Source organism: Gossypium hirsutum, chromosome A06 (assembly GCF_007990345.1).
Source record: "Gossypium hirsutum isolate 1008001.06 chromosome A06, Gossypium_hirsutum_v2.1, whole genome shotgun sequence".
NCBI lineage: Eukaryota > Viridiplantae > Streptophyta > Magnoliopsida > Malvales > Malvaceae > Gossypium > Gossypium hirsutum.
In genome coordinates, this window is record NC_053429.1 from 7,065,691 (window position 1) to 7,086,561 (window position 20,871).

Below are 20,871 nucleotides of genomic sequence, written 5' to 3' on the forward strand. Positions count from 1 at the left end.
GAACCATAATAGGTTCATCCACCCTACACACCACAACGTGGAATTATACCACTTGCGTAACTGTATACAGTTGAGCTGATATACGTATAGGAGAGTGCAGTAAACCACTGTACAAAAGTATTGCAGTTAAAACAGCTAAGTCTGTCTTCCTTCTCTTTATAACCAGATCTTAAAATTTTCATGCTATGCAACAATGCACACATTATGCCGAAAACATACAGAAAAGGACATTAACATTTCCAGTTTGAACAGATTCAGATTTGACTACACTTGTATTCTAATATTCAGTTACGACAACAATAATAAGCTCATACTTATTTATCACATAAACAAACAATAAAATTAAAGCCTATAAACGTATATATATACATGTACCAAACTAAATCGAGTCTCAAACACACTTACTAAGGCTTCAACGAAGGTCGGATTATACAGAAACATAAAACAGACAGTTTATGACTCAAAACAAAAATTTTGCAAAAGAGGGCCACATGGCCCTGTGGAAGTGTCTAGAACATGTGGAGGCCTACATGTCTATATGGAAGAGACAGACATAGGTGTGACCAAGTTACACAGCCGTAAGAGTAGCCCGTGTAACTCACTGTCTAAAAGTGCCAAAAATAAATAGCAGATGAGACACGGCCATGTAGAGATCTCACACGCTCGTGTGGCCAAGTCGTGTGGAACCAAAAACCATCAAAAATCTTAATTTCTCAATTGCACATGACCGTGTGACCACCTGTGTGTGACACATGCCCATGTGGCCGCTCGTGTGGTCACGAAACCACACTGAAATAGCTTAAAAATCATGCTTTTGATGTCGAGACGATCCCTAAAACTTGGTAACCTAGAATTATGCCAAGACATACAGAATTTCATGCAATTCAGTAACAATACGATACTACAAATAACCAATTTCAGAAACACACAAGACATTATTGAATTCCACCGTAATTTGATACTGAAGTTAAATTGTTTTAGAACACACACACACACACACACACACACACACACACACACACCTTAGAACGCGATATCAAGCACCAATGATCAATCGATTTGCTCTCACCAAACTGTTTGAAAACCTCAATTTCACACATAAACTTAAACTACAAGAACTTCAATTAACAAGTAATAGAAACAAAAGCAATTTTATCATAAGCCTTCATAAATAAAACCTACCCACTTCACCTCCGATAAAACGAAACACACGAAGACGATCAGTCTTGGCAGACAACACGTAATGTGAGTATAAAATAAAAGAAACAAGAAATCAAAAGAACTGATGTCGAGACCATTTTTAAATCGAGTTTTGGAAAATGGGAATCGACTTTAAGAAAAACGAAAACGGGAGTCGCCACCAATCTTTGTAGGTGTGATTGGATCACCTTATAAAATGTTTTGTTTTAAAACATTAATTTTGGTCTACGAAAGTCGAGAAAACGGATTCGGGAGTCGGTTACGTACAAGGAAGAGTTAGCACCCTCGTAACGCCCAAAAATTGGTACCTAATTAATTATCAAGTGTCTTTAATGTCGGAAATTTGAAAGTTTTAAGATGCAAACCTCTTTTAATTAGAATGTCTCAATTTTGAAAATTAAGGCTCAATTATTTCAAACGAGTCAAAACATCACATCCAATAAGTTAGGACGCAACATTTTAAAACCTTCGAAACTAAGCTCGTCTTTCGAAAATTTCTATCTTGAAACAACAAAACGCCATATCCAGTAAGTTAGGACACTATGTTTTGAAATCTCGAAATAATTGTTTAAGTTTTGAAAACTCAAAATCACTTAGAAGGGTGCTTGAGTATTCAAATTCAACGAGAGAAGTTGTAACCCAGAAAGTTAGGGCACTACCTTTCTCGAAGTTTCCAAACATCAAGCATTTCCTTTTAAATTTTTTTTTTAAAAGACCTTGGAATATTACTTTTAAATGACGTTTTAGGATGACATATTAATGCATCATGAAGCATAGATGTACAAAATATTCTAACATTTCCATACAAACATAAATAATATCATTATGACAAAACTAAATAACATGAACATAAGTTTAACGAAAAAAATCATACTAGGGTAAATATAAGATAATAAACAAATAAAAACATGAGTAAACTAATAGAAAAACATAATACATGCAAAAATTATACAACAATATATATCATAAAATAGCATATAAAAGAAATAATTAAACATAGCATATAAAAAAATGAAACTATGCACAAATAAGATAAATGACATACACTAAAAAAATGAATAAATGGAACATTTACAAATTATAAAAATATGATGCAATAGTTCAAAATTCATGAAATGATAATATAATATATATACATGCATAGAAAATCTATATTTGAAAATAAACTATATAAAAAGGTTAAATATTATAATATATAAAATACATAATCAAATGTATAAAAGATAGGAATAAATATACATATTTGAAAAAATGAAGAAATTAAAATAAAAAAAAAGGTTGAAAAACTAAGATAGACGAAGAATAAAATAATAACAAACCACATAGAGTAAGAACGCAAGAGAGAGAGAAATTTGAGTGAATGCTCTCAAGAATTCTTATTGTTTTCCAAAACTCAAGTGATTTACAATGAAGGGAGAGGCCTCTATTTATAGTTGAGCCTCCCCAAATCCAACGGTATAGATCAATTACATCAACAGTTAAGATTAAAGGATATCTACAAATTAAATCTCCAAGGTTACAAAATCATATCTTCAAGATTGCATATCATATCATATCATATCATATCATATCATATCATATCATATCATATCATATCATATCATATCATATCATATCATATCATATCATATCTAAGATTGCATATCATATCTAAGATTGCATATCCTTAAAGATTACATTTCCATATAAGTCAAGCTTGTAGATGGACCTTAAATCTTTTAAAGTAATGGGCCATTCTGATTGGGCCAAATTATATTTGTAATTCTGGACTAAACTTGGACTTCATTTTTTTTTGGGTTTATTATGTTTTTGTTTTTGGACTTATTTCTGGGCCCGGGCAAAATTGAGTGTCTACAGATAAAATTTAGGGAAATAACCGAAAAAAATAGAGGGAACAAAAAAAAGGAAAAAAAAGAATGTGAAACTGAAAAACCTCTTCTATCAAATTTTAAAAGTAAATCTTTAAAAATTAAAAACAAAACCAAAATAAATTAATTCCTCAAAACACACATGAAGACTCAAACCTGGAACCTAAAGGTAAACTAACACACTCAACACTACCGAACCATCAGGCTCATTCATACATTAAAACATGGAAACCCACGCAAGTGCTCGACCTATTTAATGACCCCAACGACAACCTCAAAACTTCTAACCCCAAATTTTAGGGTATTACAAAACTTGAATATATTTGAGAAACTTGTATAAGTATTTGTACTGAGTATTTGAGAGCACTTATAAGTTCATTGAGGAACATTATTGTGTTAGTGCATTTGAAATTGTAAAACCACCCGATTGGATCCGGAGCGTCATATTGATTGTTGAAATAACCTGTTCAATCAATCATTCAAAAATTTTGCAAAATGAAGCAAATACTTAAGCATGAACTCATATTTTAAAATATTTAATCATTCACAAAAACGTGAATTGATTAAAATAAATATTAAAGTCCAAAATTAAAAATGAACCTAAATGCATGCTTTAATAAGAAAAATTTAAAGAGATAAAAATTCATTACGAAAAATAAGGAATGCAAAAACATGAGACAAACTACTGTCAATGAGTTCCTTCTTGAGTTACCTCTGGCATGTGCAAGGAAAAACAATTCCAAAGCTTTGAGCAAAAAATTTTTGTTGGTGATTTACAAACTAAATTCTTAAAAAGAGAATTTAGTTGTGAGAGATCTAGTACAAAATGGTGGATTCTATACTGGGTGTGATAAAACTAGACACTGGTTGTATTGAGTTGAAATATAGTAGATTCATCTCACTGAGCTAGGTTCTGCAGACATAGGAAAATCGAACTATGTAAACAATTTCTTGTCCCCTATTTTTCTGTTGTTTATCGTAGTGCCACTATAAGAAATTATAGATGAAAGAGAAAATGTTCTCTCAATCATATCCATCAAGGTCCACATGACCTCAATATATATACAGGTAATATACTAGAACTTTACTGCAAAGGGATCATTTTGTAACAAACAAATGGTGAATGGTGAATTTGTAAGCTTGGTGAAATTGAATTAGTTGATAATTGAGTTAAGCTGGCCATTCTGTTTGTTATTCATTTCTTCTAATATTCCCCTTACATTTCCTTGTTGAAATTCTTCAAATGCAGTAACATTCAGTTAACCATGAAATCTGGAAAATGCATATGTTGTTAGTGGGTTTGTCATTTAACACATTATCACACAAAAAATGCACATCGAGCTCAACATGTTTGACCTGTGCATGTAAGACTGGGTTCGCTACCAAAGCTACAGAGCTGGTATTATCACACCACACCACTGGAGTCTATTGTAAAGAGATTCCTATCTCACTGAAAAGAGACTGAAACCAAGTTATCTCTACAGTAGCATTTACAAGACTTCTGTATTCCGCTTCAAATGTGGACCTAAACATAACCCTTTGTTTATTAGACAACCATCCAATCAAGTTGTCACCAAGGTAAATGAAAAAACCAAATGTTGACTTGGGATCTTCAAGTGAGCTTGCCCAATCAACATCAGAGAATCCTGTTAGACAAATTGTTGAGGGTTGGAAAACCAGACCATAACGTGCCTCAAACTTACCTTAAGATTCTTTTTACTGCAGTCCAATGCACATTATATGGAAAGTGTATATATTGTAAGATTTTATTCACTACAAATGTAATGTCATGTCGGGTAAAATAGAGGTATTGAAAACATCTTACAATTTGCCTATATTTCATCCAATTTTGGAAGGGTGAACCACCAAGAGAGGATAATGTTCGTGAGCTGACCATAGGAGTAGCAACATACTTGGCGTACCACATGTCTGGTTTCTCCCGAAGCTCTTTTTCATACTTCCTTTATGATACAAGTATTGTATCACCATGGTAAGGTACCTTAAGTCCAAAAAAAAATTGAGCTCTCCTAAATCCTTCAAAGAAGACTGACTATTGAGGGATTGAATAACTGATTCAATCAAAGAATTAGAGTTACCAGTACTATAATATTGTTAACATAAACAAGAAGAAACATATTACTACCAATAAGGTACTTCTTGAATAACAATGAATAATAAGCCTTGGAAGACTAAAATTATAGGTCCTAAAATAAGAAATCATGGAGTTTTTTAAGCCAGGATCTAGGAGCCTATTTAAAGCCATACAGAGCCTTATTGAGCTTACAAGCTAGTAAATTTTCATGAGCATCGACAACCTCGAACCCTAATGGTTGTCTCACATATACCTTCTCAACCAAACTCCTGTTCAATAAGGCATTGTTGGCATCCACATGTCTTAACTTTCATATGTAACCAAAACAAGCATATTGTGCATTGTTTTAGCTTTAACAACAAGACTAAATATTTTATGGTAATACATACCCGCAGTTTGAGAGAAGCCTTGTGCTACGAGTTGTGCCTTATTTCGAACAACTGAGCCATTAGAACTCTTTTTTTTTTGAAAAACCATTTACACCCAACAATGGGGCGATTTGGAGGAGGAAGAACCAAATCCTAAGTGCCATTACAAGTCAGAGCTTGTGATTCAACAGGGACATAGCTTCATGAATGTTGGAGGGTTCCACTGTACTAACAGTTGTAACATATGCTTTAGGTTTGAAAATGTTGTCCTTACTCCTAGTAACCATAAGATGGGTGTTTCCAAAAGGAAGTGGATGAGGATCATGTTGTCTAGCACTTGCTGAAGAACTAGGAGACAACGAGTTGTTAATAGGATCATATGAGACTGATGGAAGCAAAGTGAGGCAGCTTTCATGAGAGCGATTGTGGGGAGGAGCAATGGAAACTCAGGTAAAGTAGAAGAGACCACAATATGTGGTGGCGCAAGATCAAATGGTAGTGTACAAATAGAATCATCGTTGGTAGAGCTATTGATTGGATATGCTATAGATAAATCAAAACGATCAGCATGAGGAAACACACCTTCATCAAATTGTACATGTCAAGAAATGTAGATCCTACCATGTTGGTTAATACACTTGTACCTTTTGTATCCTAGAGCATACCCCAAGAACATGCACAGAATGGATCGAAACTGAAGCTTGTATTTGTTATACGATCTTAGATGATGGTAGCAAAGGCAACCAAACACTTTGAGGAATTTGTAATCAGGCTGTTGGTGGAATAAATTCTAACTAGGGGATACACCATGAAGTACTTTTGTAGGCAGTAAGTTCATTAAATAAACTAAAGAAAGGAAAGCATCAACCCAATAAAGAAAGAGGTAATGATGCTTGAGCAATAAGGGCTAAGCTAGTTTCAATTATTTGCCGATGGCACCTTTCAACCGCAGGAAACATGATGTTGAATGCCAAAATATTGGAGAGGGATGTCAAAACTATGAATTTCCCACCTCTATTACTTTAAAGCTGTTTGATCTTTGTTCCTAACTACAACTTAACATTTTTTTTTAAATATCAAAAAATGCTTGTAAGGCATCTGACTTGTTCTAGAGAAAGTATATCCATGTATGTTGAGAGAAAGGATCCACAAATGAAATATAATATTTATAACCATTTGATTAACAAACAAATGGTGAACAGTGAATTTGTTAAGCTTAGTGAAATTGAATCAATTGAGAATTGAGCTAAACTAGCCATTCTGTTTGTTATTCATTTCTTTTAATAGTCATCAAAAGTGTCCATTCCATTGTCACTTTTTTTTTATACTCTACTTTTGCATATTAACAATGGGTTCAGGTAAATTATTATTATTATTATTCAACAACTGTGGTTAATGCGTTGTATAATTTTTTTCTTTCCAATTTCTTGAGATAATCAAGAACTAAAATCACATTCTTTATATTCTTTGTACGCATTGAGCAAAAAAATTTTGTTGGTGATTTACAAACTAAATTCTTAGAGAGAGAATTTAGTGGTGAGAGATCTGTTTTTTAGTACAAAATTGAAGATTCTATACTGGTGTGATAAAACTAGGAAACTGGTTGTATTGAGTTGAAATATAGTGGATTCATCTCACTGAGCTAGGCTCTACAGACATAGGAAAATCGAACTATGTAAACAATTTCTTGGCCCCTATTTTTCTGTTGTTTATCGTAGTGCCACTACAAGAAATTATAGATGAAAGGGAAAATGTTCTCTCAATCATATCCATCAAGGTGCACAGGACCTCAATATATATACAGGTAATATACTAGAACTTTACTGCAAAGGAATCATTTTGTAACAAAAAAATGGTGAATGGTGAATTTGTTAAGCTTGGTAAAATTGAATCATTTGAGAATTGAGTTAAGCTGGCTATTTTGTTTGTTATTTATTTCTTCTAATATTCCCCCTACATTTTCTTGTTGAAATTCTTCAAGTGCAGTGACATTCAGCTAATCTCAAAATCTGGAAAATGCACCTGCTATTAGTGGGTTTGTCATTTAACACATTGTCACACAAAAAATACACATTGAGCTCAACATGTTTGACCTGTGCATGTAAGACTGGATTTGCTACCAAAGTTACAGAGCTGGTATTATCACACCACACCACTAGAGTCTGTTGTAAAGAGATTCCTATCTCACTGAAAAGAGATTGAAACCAAGTTATCTCTACAGTAGTATTTGCAAGGCTTCTGTATTCTACCTCAAATATGGACCTAGACATAACCATTTGTTTATTAGACAACCATCCAATCAAGTTGTCACCAAGGTAAATGAAAAAACCAAATGTTGACTTGCGACCTTCAAGTGAGCTTGCCCAATCAACATCAGAGAATCCTGTTAGACAAATTGCCGAGGGTTGGAAAACCAGACCATAACGTGCCTCAAACTTACCTTAAGATTCTTTTTATTGCAGTCCAATGCACATCATATGGAAAATGCATATATTGTGAGATTTTATTCACTACAAATGTAATGTCAGGTCGGGTTAAACAGAGGTATTGAAGACCCCTTACAATCTACTGAAATTTCGTCTAATTTTGGAATGGTGAATCACCAAGAGAGGATAATGATTGTGAGCTAACCATAGGCGTAGCAACGTACTTGGTATACCACATGTCTGTTTTCTCCAAAAGCTCTTTTTCATACTTCCTTTGTGTACATGCATTGTATCACCATGGCGAGGTGCTTCAAGTCCAAGGAGAAAAATTTAGCTCTCCTAAATCCTTCAAAGAAGATTGACTATTGAGAGATTGAATAACTGATTCAATCAAAGAACTAGAGTCACCAGTAACTATGATATCATCAACGTAAACAAGAAGAAACACATTACTACCAATAAGGTACTTCTTGAATAACAAAGAATAATCAGCTTTGGAAGATTAAAATTACAGGTCCTGAACTAAGAAATCATGAAGTTTTTTTAAGCTAGACTCTAGGAGCCTATTTAAGGCCATACAGAGCCTTGTTGAGCTTACAAGCTAGTAAATTTTCATGAGCATTGACAACCTCGAGCCCTAATGGTTGTCTCACGTATACCTTCTCAATCAAACTCCTATTCAATAAGGCATTGTTGGCATCCACATGTCTTAACTTTCATATGTAACCAAAGCAAGCATATTGTACATTGTCTTAGCTTTAACAACAAGACTAAATATTTTATAGTAATCCATACCTGCAGTTTGAGAGAAGCCTTATGCTATGAGCCGTGCCTTATTTCGAACAACTGAGCCATTAGAACTCTTTTTATTTTTGAGCAACCATTTACACCTAACAATAGGGCGATTTGGAGGAGGAAGAACCAAATCCCAAGTGCCATTACAAGTCAGAGCTTGTGATTTATCAAGGACAACATCTTTCCATAATGAGATAGAGATAGCTTCATGAATGTTGGAGGGTTCCACTGTACTAACAGTTGCAACATATGCTTTAGGTTTGAAAATAATGTCCTTACTCCTAGCAACCATAAAATGGGTGTTGCCAAGAGGAGGTGGATGAGGATCATGTTGTGTAGCATTTGTTGAAGAACTAGGAGACAACAAGTTTTTAACAGGATGAGATGAGACTGATGGAAGCAAAGTGTGGGAGCTCTCATGAGAGTGATTGTGGGGAGGAGTAATAGAGACTCAGGCAGAGCAGAAGAGACCACAACATGTGGTAGTGAAAGAACAAGTGGTAGTGTATAAATAGAATCATCGTTGGTGGGGCTATTGATTAGAGACGTTGTAGATAAATCAGAACGACTAGCATGAGGAAACACACCTTCATAAAATTGTACATATCACGAAATGTAGATCCTACCATGTTGGTCAATACACCTGTACCTTTTGTATCTGGAGCATACCTCAAGAAAATGCACTTCGTGAATCGAAACTGAAGCTTGTGTTTGTTATACGGTCTTAGATAAGGGTACCAAAGATAGCCAAACACTTTGAGGAATTTGTAATCAGGTTGTTGGTGAAACAACTTCTAAGCAGGGGATACACCATGAAATGCTTTTATGGGCAGTAAGTTCATTAAATAAACTACAAAAGTGAAACTATCAACCCAATACGAAAGAGGTAATGATGCTTGAGTAATAATGGCTAAGCTAGTTCAATTATCTGCCGATGATGCCTTTCAACCACGCCATTTTATTTAGAGGTATGTGGGCAGGAAACACGACGTTGAATACCAAAACATTGGAGAGAGAGGTCAAAACTACGGATTCTCCATCTCTATTACTTTAAAATTATTTGATCTTAGTTCCTAACTACAACTCAACATTTTGTTTAAATATTAAAAATGCTTGTAAGGCATCTAACTTGTTCCAGAGAAAGTATATCCATGTATGTTGAGAGGAAGAATCCACAAATGAAATATAATATTTATAACCATTTGAATAACAAACAACTAGTGAACGGTGAATTTGTTAAGCTTAGTGAAATTGAATCAGTTGAGAATTGAGTTCAACTAGCCATTCTGTTTGTTATTCATTTTTTCTAATGCTCCATTTAGAAGCTAGGAAACATTTCCAGAAAATGTTTTCTTGGTTTTACAGTGTTTGGAAGCATGAAAACATTTTACAAATGTAAAATTGATTCCCTGCTAATTTTCTGATTTGGGTTTTTTTAATTGGTTGTTTGTGATTGCTTTGTTTATTGTATCATGTTATTCATTGAATTGATTATCATGTTTTTGATTGCGTTATGATTTTTGGACGTAATTATTAATTACTAGTAGCTTAAATCAATTTTCTATATAGCTTAGAATAATTCCAGAATATGAAGTTATCTGTCGTTGCTTTCTTTACAAGGCAATGCTGTATTTTTTTTAGTAGAATCAGAAAGGTACTCTGCATAGTTGACAAGCAGCAACTGGATCACTTGTCAATAAAGTGCGATATCCTTGTCGCTACTTATTTTCTTTGGGTTTGACTCTGGATAATTATAAGTAATTGTTAATGTTGTGATTGATATTTTGATCTTGTTGATAATCTCATGAGACAGGACTGTTATAAATTGAAAATTCTTCATATTGGTCTTTAATGTAGTAGTTTAGGTAGTTTAACTCTTGTAGCAATTTAGGACCCTTCTTACTTTGATGCCTCCCCTTTCTCTTTTTCTTTTTCTGGTATGACTAAAGGTCTTTGATTTTGGAATTTTGCATATGGAAAAGTAAATTCTGGCATTATTTGGCAGATACAGTTCAGTGATTGAGCGTTTTCAGAGAAGAGAGGGATTGAAAGAGATGATAAAAGGAGTAATTTTTTATTCAAGATCAGCTGACCCTTTAAATCCTAAGGTTCTTATTTATGATGTTCTTAATGTTCTTAGACGATTGATTATAGTTCACTGTAAGCTTTTGAGTTTTGAAATGAATGTTTTATATCAAATTATGAATAGAGTTCTTTAGCTTATATCACTAAAGGTCTGCTCTTGAATAGAACACAGTGGAATCAATAAGATACTAATCTTGGCCTTTGATAAAAAAGAATTGAGTACGAGTCTAGGTTCTGGAAACATTTGGAAATTTCTATCACTTCAGTAGCATTACTCTAATTGTATGATCAAAGTTGAAATACTTGTGTTATGCTTTGTTTTATTAGTTGTAGAAAAGACTTTAGAATGCGTATTATATGTATTGATTTGTGAAGCAGATGAAGTCTCTGTAGTCTGGATGTTCAATTCAACTTCTAAATAACATTATTTATACTATTTTGATTTTCATAAAAATCTCCTAAAGTTTTCTTTGATTATGAGCTTGGATGTCATATTTTATATGTTTTGTGCATATTTTCTTATGTATGCTTTCCAACAAGGTGAAAATGGCTCATCCTTTGCAGGTTTGGGCAGCTGGTTTTGCTGTTGCTATACTGAAGAAACTCAACTCAAATAATGGATCCAAAAACGGATGGGCCGATTCCACATTACAAAAATTGGAACCTCAAATGGTTGAAGTTGTAGTGCTAGCTTCCCTGGAAAAGTTCTTTAAATCTGTTCTAAATATGCCGGAAATGGAAAGGTAGGTTTTCCCTTTATGATCCGATTTTGCTTCCCACATAAATGTTAAATGAACACATACATGCCATGCTATTTGCTCTCTCCGAATGCAATAAAATCTTGTGCGTGTGATAAACAACTTGTGGTTCCTACTGCAGAAAGTTTAGAGCAGTGGTTGATGCAGCTTTGGAGGCCCATCAGCACTGTTCGCAGCTATATCTTTATAGCACAACTGATAAGGTCGTTCCGTATAGCATTGTCCCCCTTCCTATGCTGTCAAAACCCCAACAAATGTGATTTGCAGCTCTTCCCTTTAGCATTGATGACTAGCTCAAGGCTCGACATTACACATTCTACATGGTGGCCATAGGTTGTTTCAATTACTAACCAACGACTGGTTTTAGTTTTAAAGTTATTTGGTGCTAGCAATGCTTACATTGAGTTACTGATGACAAACATTTGAAATAACATGCATTGAGACGTACAGACAATGAGAAAAAGGGTATTGTAAAGAGATTTGAAAGAAGAATGGATAGTTCTGTACTTATGTCAAACTTATTTATACATGCTTTTTTTCTCTTCATGTATTTGGCATTATGGATCTATTTGTCAGAATTCATAAATTAAAGCTAGTCCAAGATATATGAATTTATGGTTTATGAAATTTTCAAAGCTCTGTCTTATAGGATACGCGTCGAAGTGCAGTAATAGTTTTTTGTACTTTGACAGCACATGTTAATTTTAAATATTTCACATTTTGCATTGTTCTTCTCCCTTTTATTTTCTAATGTATATTCTAGCTTAATAATTGAGTATTATTATATATTTAATTTAAATTAATAAATCATTGTAATATATGTAAAAATAATTTAAAATATAAATTTATTAATATATGTAAAAACAGCTTTTCCAGAAAATATTTTTAGAAATCTGCCAAACAACAGAAAATATTTTACACAGATTCATCCAAACATCAAAAAAGTAAATCACTTTCAGAAAAGTAAATTATTTTTCAAAAATTATTTTTCGAAAAACATTTTATTAACAAACAAATGGAGCCTAATAGTCATCAAAAGTGTTCATTTCCGTTGTCACTTTTTTTATATTCTACTTTTGCATATTAATAATGGGTTCAGGTCAATTATTATTATTATTATTATTATTATTATTCAACAACTGTGGTTAATGCGTTGTTTAATTTTTTTCTTTCTCAATTTCTTGAGATACTCAAGAACTAAAATCACATTCTATATATACTTTGTATACATTGATGAAGGAGACAAAAATATTCTATTGATGAACCAGACAGACACCTACAAAAGATGCATTTGCAGTAACTCTTTTAACTTGACATAATTTAAATCCCAATGGGTGGAATAATTTTATCTGCTTACCTACTTGCCATATATGCATGTACATCACACTTTTGAATATGATGAAAGGGCTTAAAGAAACTGCATCTACTTTCAGTAGATTCCCTTATTTATTTATTATAATGAAGATTATTTCGAAAAGAAATTCGAAAAAACAGTGTCTAAATTAATTCCAAGAGCACTTAAAATGAATAAATCTATATACAGTTTCTCAATCTTTGGGTCGCAGGAAGGGTGAGGGAATAACATTTCATGGGAGATGGGTGATAAGTTGTGTCAGCCATCATGCTTCTGTTCCTGATACTTCAATCCTTCACAGAGTACTTGTGTAATTTTAGAAACGATGAATCAATCGTAGATACTGAGGAATTGAATGTCAAATAGTGAAATAAAACCGAAATTGAGATACGTGTCAATGAAATTACCCAGTTGGGAACGATATCAGGAAATGGAAACAAAACCTGGAAAAAGCTAATTGCAGGGCTAGTCATTTTCTGTGACTCTTCATCATCATCAAGGATAAGCAAAGGAAAAAACTCCTTTGCTTTTTCTATTCTTGTTTTTTATTAAAATAATAATTATATTTGATACATTTGGTGAAAAGAGTTTAATGCTGGCCGTGTATTTTTATTTGAGTCAGAAAAGTTTTATGTAAAAATAATATATTTATATATATTTTAAAATATATTTATGAAAGTTTAAAGTTAGAAAAATTGTATTAATATTTGGTATTTTATATAAAAAGTATGGTGTTTATAATAATTTTCAAGCTGAGTTGACATCCGATTGACTTATGACATCAATTTAATAAAAAACTTAATATATACTTAAAAATAATTTTATTTGACGTTCAATTAATATATACACAAACAATTATAATTACGTTAAATATATTATTTTAATATTACACCATTAAAACTTCATTTGTGAAAATTGAGATATAAATTTAAAATTGATTCCTATTATTGTGAATTTAAAAAAAGGAATAAATAATGATGTTGTAATAATTATAAAAGATGTCTGACATATCTTTTCGAATGTTTCGTGGGATTCCATCACCCAACCTGATTTTTGGTGTTGGAATCCAAATACGAAAGCACCAATTTTGCATTGTCTCCCTTCAACTATTCATTAAAAATGATTAAACCATTATTTTATATTTGGATATTTAAAGCCTTTTTCTTTTGCTGCATTATTTGATACACCAAGCTGTGAATTTAAAAATTAAAATTAAAATATATGAAAGTTTTTTAATTTAATCGAAATAAATTTTTTTATTAATAATATATATACATATATGTTGGTGATATGAGGATTAGACCTTTCGTGGATATTCAGAATATTAAAATCATTTACGTAATATAACACAACTAAAATAATCATTGATTAAAAACTCCACACTAGAAACTAGATATATATTACATGACATCAAAATTACAATGGCTAAACTGTAATTAATATTAATTGAAAACTTAAATTTATCGTAATTAATTTGCTAAAAAACCCAAACAAATATAATAAAAAAGGGAATAAGAATATAAATGTATTTCAGTGCAGACATTCGAGATTATCAATAAGAAGATAAGGACTTAAACCCTATTTACTATATAGTATCAAATAAAAAAAACAAAGAATTTTAGGTTTCAAACTTCTACCGACATATTTCTTAAATAAGATTCCAACCCTAATCTGAAAAAGAAAGATACAGTATTTCCTCAATTACACTAATTAAATTGTTTTCACTTTGGATTTTTTTAAGTAAATTTTTTTAAAAATATTATTTTAATTTAAGTCGGATATATTTTAATTTCAATTCTGTAATAAAAAAATGAAGTTTTTTTTGGAAGTCAAGAACTAGCGCAAACAATGATTTTAGAAAAAAATATATGGAGGCCACGCTTTATAGCACCCAACACCTCTAACACAAAAACCTAACATAATTTTTGCATGCATCATCCCCACTTACCCTAAACATCATTTGGTGGTCAATGAATCAAATCCCCGCAAGACTATATAAATTTTAAATAATATAAAGGAAAGCATCATATTCACACACATCCACATAAACACATTTCTTTCTCTATTTATTTTTAATTTTATTTTTTTTGTGGTTTCTATCAGCATTGCAAGAGGGTGAATTTAGATCAATGGATAAGGAAATTTATATTAAGAATGGGAGGATTGAATTCGTGGGTTGGAATGGACATTAGTACTATATTTGATTTGGTTAAGGTATTTAGAATTAATTTAATTGGTTTATTCGGTTTAATTAAATAAAGTATTAAAAAATTTAAAATAGAGAAACTAGCTCAGTCGTTGGTTAAACCAGTCAATCAGTCTAACCATTAATTTCATACCCATATTTCGGTCAATTTTTGATCCAACTATTCGATTTAATCCAATTTAAAAATGGTGGATTTAGTATAAACCATCTAACCGAAATTTTTTGAATTAATTAAGAACTAGTTAAAATGACAAAATAATGATAATAATTAGGAAAAGAAAAAAAACAACATAAAAGTTCAATTTTAAACTCTCTTTTAAAAAAAATTGTTCATTAAAATTACACATTTAATTTTTTATTTTTTTAATAATACAATTAAGTTTTGAATTCATGACTCGAGCTCTCATTAATTTATCTTTAGTTTAATTTGATTTTTTAAGTAATCCAATATAAATTGATTATGATAGCAGTTGTTACTTTGCAAATAGATATACACTATGAAATGAAAAAAATAATAGATGTCAATCAATCAAAGAGTTGGTGCCTTGGACTTATACAGCTCTTACATTTATTGGAAAATAATGCACTTACCTTTATTTCATTTCCACTTGGAAATTTATCTATAAGAAGGGTAGTTCTCATTTAGAAGTTGGCAGCGTCAGAGTGAGTACTCTCTATAGAGAAAAAAACTAAAAGAGAGAGTAAGAGACTGCTATTAGAGAAACAATGGGAGACCAAATGCCATGTGCAGCTTTGTCTAATGTATGGAACAAAGTGAAACCATTCTTGGCAATCATCTCCCTGCAATTTGGATATGCAGGGATGTATATCATCTCCTTGGTTTCTTTAAAGCATGGAATGAGTAATTTCATCCTTTGTACCTATCGTCATGTTGTTGCCACCATTATCATTGCTCCCTTTGCCTTTGTTCTCGAAAGGTTTCCTCTTCTTCTCACAGTTTCTCAAATAGATAGACCGCATTATTTCATGGATCGATTCCTTAGTTTGTTTTCTCTCTTTCCTTTGTTTTATGCAGGAAAATCCGGCCAAAGATGACCCTTCCTATCTTCCTCAGGATTGTGGTTCTTGGTTTGCTCGAGTAATGCTTCTTTTTTGCATCCTTATGTGCTATATATTAAAGCATGCAAAGGGTCTATACTCTATAATAACGCTGTTGATTGTCTACTACAGACCAGTACTTGACCAGAACTTATACTATCTGGGAATGATGAAGACAACTGCAACATATTCATCGGCTTTCGTCAACATGCTTCCTGCTGTTACTTTCATATTGGCAATGATTTTTAGGTGAAAGAATTCAGACCAATTTAATTCCATCATTTATTAATATATGTATGTGCTGAATCATTGTTTAATATGCTAATTATATCAATCAGGTTAGAGAAGATCAATTTGAAAAAGATATACAGTGTAGCAAAGATCATTGGAACAGCAATCACTGTGATAGGGGCAATGGTGATGACTTTGTACAAAGGTCCAATTGTTGATTTCATCAAATCAGGAGGCGTGGCACACCATGGCACCACCACTGAATCTGCAGACAAACACTGGGTTACTGGCACCATAATGCTTCTAGCAAGTATCTTAAGCTGGTCAAGTTACTTTATTTTGCAAGTGAGTGGAAACATATTCAAAGTTTGGTTTACACTACATGCATGTTCTCCACCTAATTGTATTGGATATGGTTTATGGTTCAGTCCTTCACGTTGAAGATGTACCCAGCCGAGCTCTCTCTTACAGCTTGGATATGCTTGATGGGAACGATCGAAAATGCAGTAGCGTCCCTTATCATGGTCCGGGGTATAAGTGCTTGGAAACTAGGTTGGGATTCAAGGCTCCTTGCTGCGTCTTACTCTGTAAGTGCACCAATAAAAACCAAATACAATGAATAACATAAACAAAAAGGTGAGATACCACCTTTTGTCTATTGCTTTACAAGCCTTTTTGGCCAGCCATTGATGCACTTTGAAAGTTTAGTAAAAACAAAATAAGCAGACACATAAATGTGCCAATTTTGTGTTTGGATTAGGGAATAGTTTGCTCTGGGATTGCGTATTACGTGCAAGGAGTGGTGATCCGGGAACGAGGACCGGTGTTCCTTACGTCATTCAGCCCTCTATGCATGATAATCACTGCTGCTCTCGGTACCTTTGTTTTATCAGAACAAGTCCACCTTGGAAGGTATATTGACAACAATTATGAAAATACGTTCACCATCAAGTGTTAAAGATAATTACTTTTGCCAGATAGTGACACAATGCAAAATCACCATTAAAACAATTTACAAGTCTTATTCATTTTGGTGGATTCTGATGCTGCTTCCATTTTTTTTTTTTTTTTGGTGTGTGGGTGATTTCAGCATTCTTGGAGCCATTATCATAGTCTCAGGGCTTTACACTGTGGTGTGGGGTAAAAGCAAAGATGGGAAAAGCCCAGAAAGTGATGAGAAAAGCAAAGGCCTGCAAGAATTGCCAATCACAAACAATGCTAAATCAATCAATGTTGATGAGAGCATTGATGGAGATGCCAAAATTGTTAAGATTCCAGCTTCAAACAGACCCTTTAGCACTTAAGGAACATAATAACATTTCCTTAATTTCCATTGTTTATGTGAATTTGAAGCAGAGTTGTTCTTCCACAAGCGAAAAAGATAAAGTACTATGTAACCATCCCATCCCCCTCCCCCCCTCTCTCAGCTTCTCTGCATCTAAGTAACTTGTGTCTTTATATAATCACCTTTTGATTGTACTCTGAGGCTTTAATTTGGTGAAGTAAAAAACAATGAACCCTTCCGGTTCGACTATGTTCTTCTCCATCTATTTCATTTCTTCCCTTGTTTTTTAGTTAATTACAACACTACTTTTTTCTTCACATTACATGGCTATCAAATGAGTTCTTTTTTATTTCAAAATAACAAACTAACAAATTTAATAAAAATAATTTAACAATGTTAACATTTAAACCCAAATTTTAAAATATGAAAAAAGAGAAGTTAAATTTCTGAAAATAAAAATACAAGTACTACACTCTAAATTTTCGAAAAGTACATCAATTTATGAGATATTTTAACCATTTTCTATATTATCAAGATGCAAAAGGGAAAAAAAATCAAAACAATTAACTTTATTTTAGTATTATATGATTTTCCAAATATTTTAAGATAATATAAATTGTTACTACATTATAAATATTTCGAAAATATTTCACTTCTAAATATTGTTGTAACAATTAACATTGTTTTAAAATATTTTGAAATAATTTAAATTATTGCAACATTATAAATACTTTTGAAAACACTAAACTTTTAAATATTGTGGGAATAATGTTGTTATAGAATTGTACTTTTCTAAAGGTTTGATGCCTTATACGGTATTTAAGTTTGACGCTTGTTTTACTTGAAAAAGGATCATTGTCTTCAATAGATTACATATAAATTATCATAGTTTTACAGCTTGAAAGGATAAGTTACCACGTTAAAGCTACCAACTCTTTATATATAATAGTGTATAAACTATCTACTATAGGTGTGGAAAAAGATGTGCCAACACCTGAAACCACTATCGCAAGGCTCACTACGAGTTGTGCATCAATAATCTCTCCCTTTGACATTTCTGAGAAAACCACTATAGCAGCAAAACACTTTCATACCAATATGGCAACAAGCAAATCAACTAAGCAAAATCATTCAAGTAAGCAAAAGTAGCAAGTGTTTGAAATATAACCGTAACATGATCTGAAATAAAAAATAGTTAAAAGTATAGAAAATAAATTCCTCCTAAAGAAATAGTTTCAAGAAATAAACTCCAAAACAATAAACCCCCTAAACAAAATGCCATACCAACAAGTGTAGCAACTTCCTTTAAGTTGAAAAGTAGTGATGCTCTCTCCCCCTTTTTGATAAAAATCCAAAGGAAGGATCTAAAATCTTTGTATGTCAGACATAAATTGAACAACCTCAATTTGTCTCTTGTTTAAAGTGTCTTAACCTTCATTGTTGCACCTAGATTTTGTGCGGCTTTTGGAATGGTAACACTAAGTTCCCCATCTGCTTCTTCTATTACACCTATTGTTTTTGGATCAACTTGAGTAACATCACCAACATGCTTACCCTCTTAAGCTTGATTGAGATTTTAATATATGCTGCCAGTGTCTTAAAAATATCATCAGTTGTTGTAATGTCCTTTTGCCTCGTCAACAACTAAAAAATAAACAAGGGAAAAGGCAAACAAGTTCTCTCTTCCTTCAATTTTGTATGACTAACAAGCTCATTAAACATATGAGCATCGAGATTAAATGAACAACCAATACCTATTTTATGCAAAATTACTCTAAGTTTTCATTCTTCAAACCATTGCATCATAAGTAGAGGGACACCAATTGCATATAGCTATCTTGTGAAGAGCACCACACACACACACATATATATATTATGGCTCAGTTCTTATGACACCGCTTACTTGGTCTAAAGGCCCAGTCAAACAAAAAGTGTCACATTGGTTGTTGAAACAACCTGATCGCTCAAATTGTTTAATCATTATGCATCTAAACTTCAGTTTTTAACATGCATTTATTTATTCCAAAAACTTATAAATCATAATAAACAAAAATCGAGCTCAAATGGGCCTTGAAATGTCAATTGGAAGCCCAAAATATAAAATTGATGTTCACAAAATTAACTAAAAATTTGACTAAGGCAAGTGCACCTATCAATTAATAGTATAGTTACGGTGAGCAAAGATATCATTCCCACGAAGATTAAAAGTACTAGTAATTACTATCTTTATATTATTTAACCGAATAATTTGAGTGATTGATTAATAACTAAATTAATTAACTACTGAACACGATAAAGAACAAATCAAGAAAATAAACGATTAACAACCAAGAAACAAAACTGTACCCAAGAAAGAATTCACCTAGATTTTATCTGTTACTATAATCTAAATTACACAATTTCTTTACTTAGTATTATGATCTGTAGAAATACCTAAATTATGCTAATATCTCTTTCGAGAGTAAGAACAACTGACTCTAGGTTGATTAATTGAAATTTCTTTCTAATTAAAACTCATATTATCGCATTAACTCGTGCTATGAATTCCCCTATTAGATTTGACTCTAATCTGGTAAATTTATGTCGTCTTATTTCTAGGATTACATGCAACTCCACTCAATTATGCAAGATCTACTCTTAAACAGGGTTATTCAACCTTCGATTTAAGCACATCAAACATGGTTCAATAGTCTAGAAATATTAAACCAAGAAATTAAACACACATAATTGAGAACAAGATCTAAGTATTTATTATGTAAAATAAAAATCAAACGACAGAATCCATCATAGGGTTCATCTCTGCTAGGTATTTAGAAAATTAGTTCATACTTGCAAATAAAAACATTCAAAATACAGTACAACCGAAAGAAATAGAGAAACTTATGATAATCTTCTAAGAAATCAACTGCCATCTTTATAGAAATTCTGCTTCAAGATCAGCTTCAATGGTAGTTTTTGAGTTGTTTTCTTGAATATGTTTAGGGTTTAGGGTTTAGGGGACGGCTCACTCCTATCTTCTTATTTTTGTCATATATACATCTTAGAATGCCCAAAAAACCTAAAAATTATGATTTTCTGCTATTCAGAGTGCAAATCCATGTAACCGACAAGGCCTACCACATGGCTGTGTAGTAGTCGTATGGG

The 20,871-nt window shown here is 32.3% G+C and overlaps 1 protein-coding gene across 1 annotated transcript; it reads left to right on the forward strand.

The window, feature by feature from the left end:
• Positions 1 to 15,632: 15,632 nt before the first annotated feature.
• On the forward strand, positions 15,633 to 17,976 carry LOC107962502 (WAT1-related protein At4g08300). The gene is made up of 7 exons (XM_016898913.2): positions 15,633 to 16,090; positions 16,189 to 16,251; positions 16,344 to 16,460; positions 16,550 to 16,787; positions 16,871 to 17,029; positions 17,203 to 17,354; positions 17,533 to 17,976. Exons 1-7 carry the CDS (start codon positions 15,879 to 15,881, stop codon positions 17,744 to 17,746), a joined length of 1,155 nt encoding a protein of 384 aa, XP_016754402.1. The 5' UTR covers positions 15,633 to 15,878; the 3' UTR covers positions 17,747 to 17,976.
• Positions 17,977 to 20,871: the final 2,895 nt, after the last annotated feature.

Excerpts from the sequence above, each read along its gene's own strand:
- LOC107962502 (XM_016898913.2), top strand. The coding sequence starts at position 15,879 with ATGGGAGACCAAATGCCATGTGCAGCTTTGTCTAATGTATGGAACAAA. Across the intron at positions 16,091-16,188 it reads TTTGCCTTTGTTCTCGAAAG|GAAAATCCGGCCAAAGATGA; the intron begins GTTTCCTCTTCT and ends TGTTTTATGCAG. Across the intron at positions 17,355-17,532 it reads GAACAAGTCCACCTTGGAAG|CATTCTTGGAGCCATTATCA; the intron begins GTATATTGACAA and ends GGGTGATTTCAG.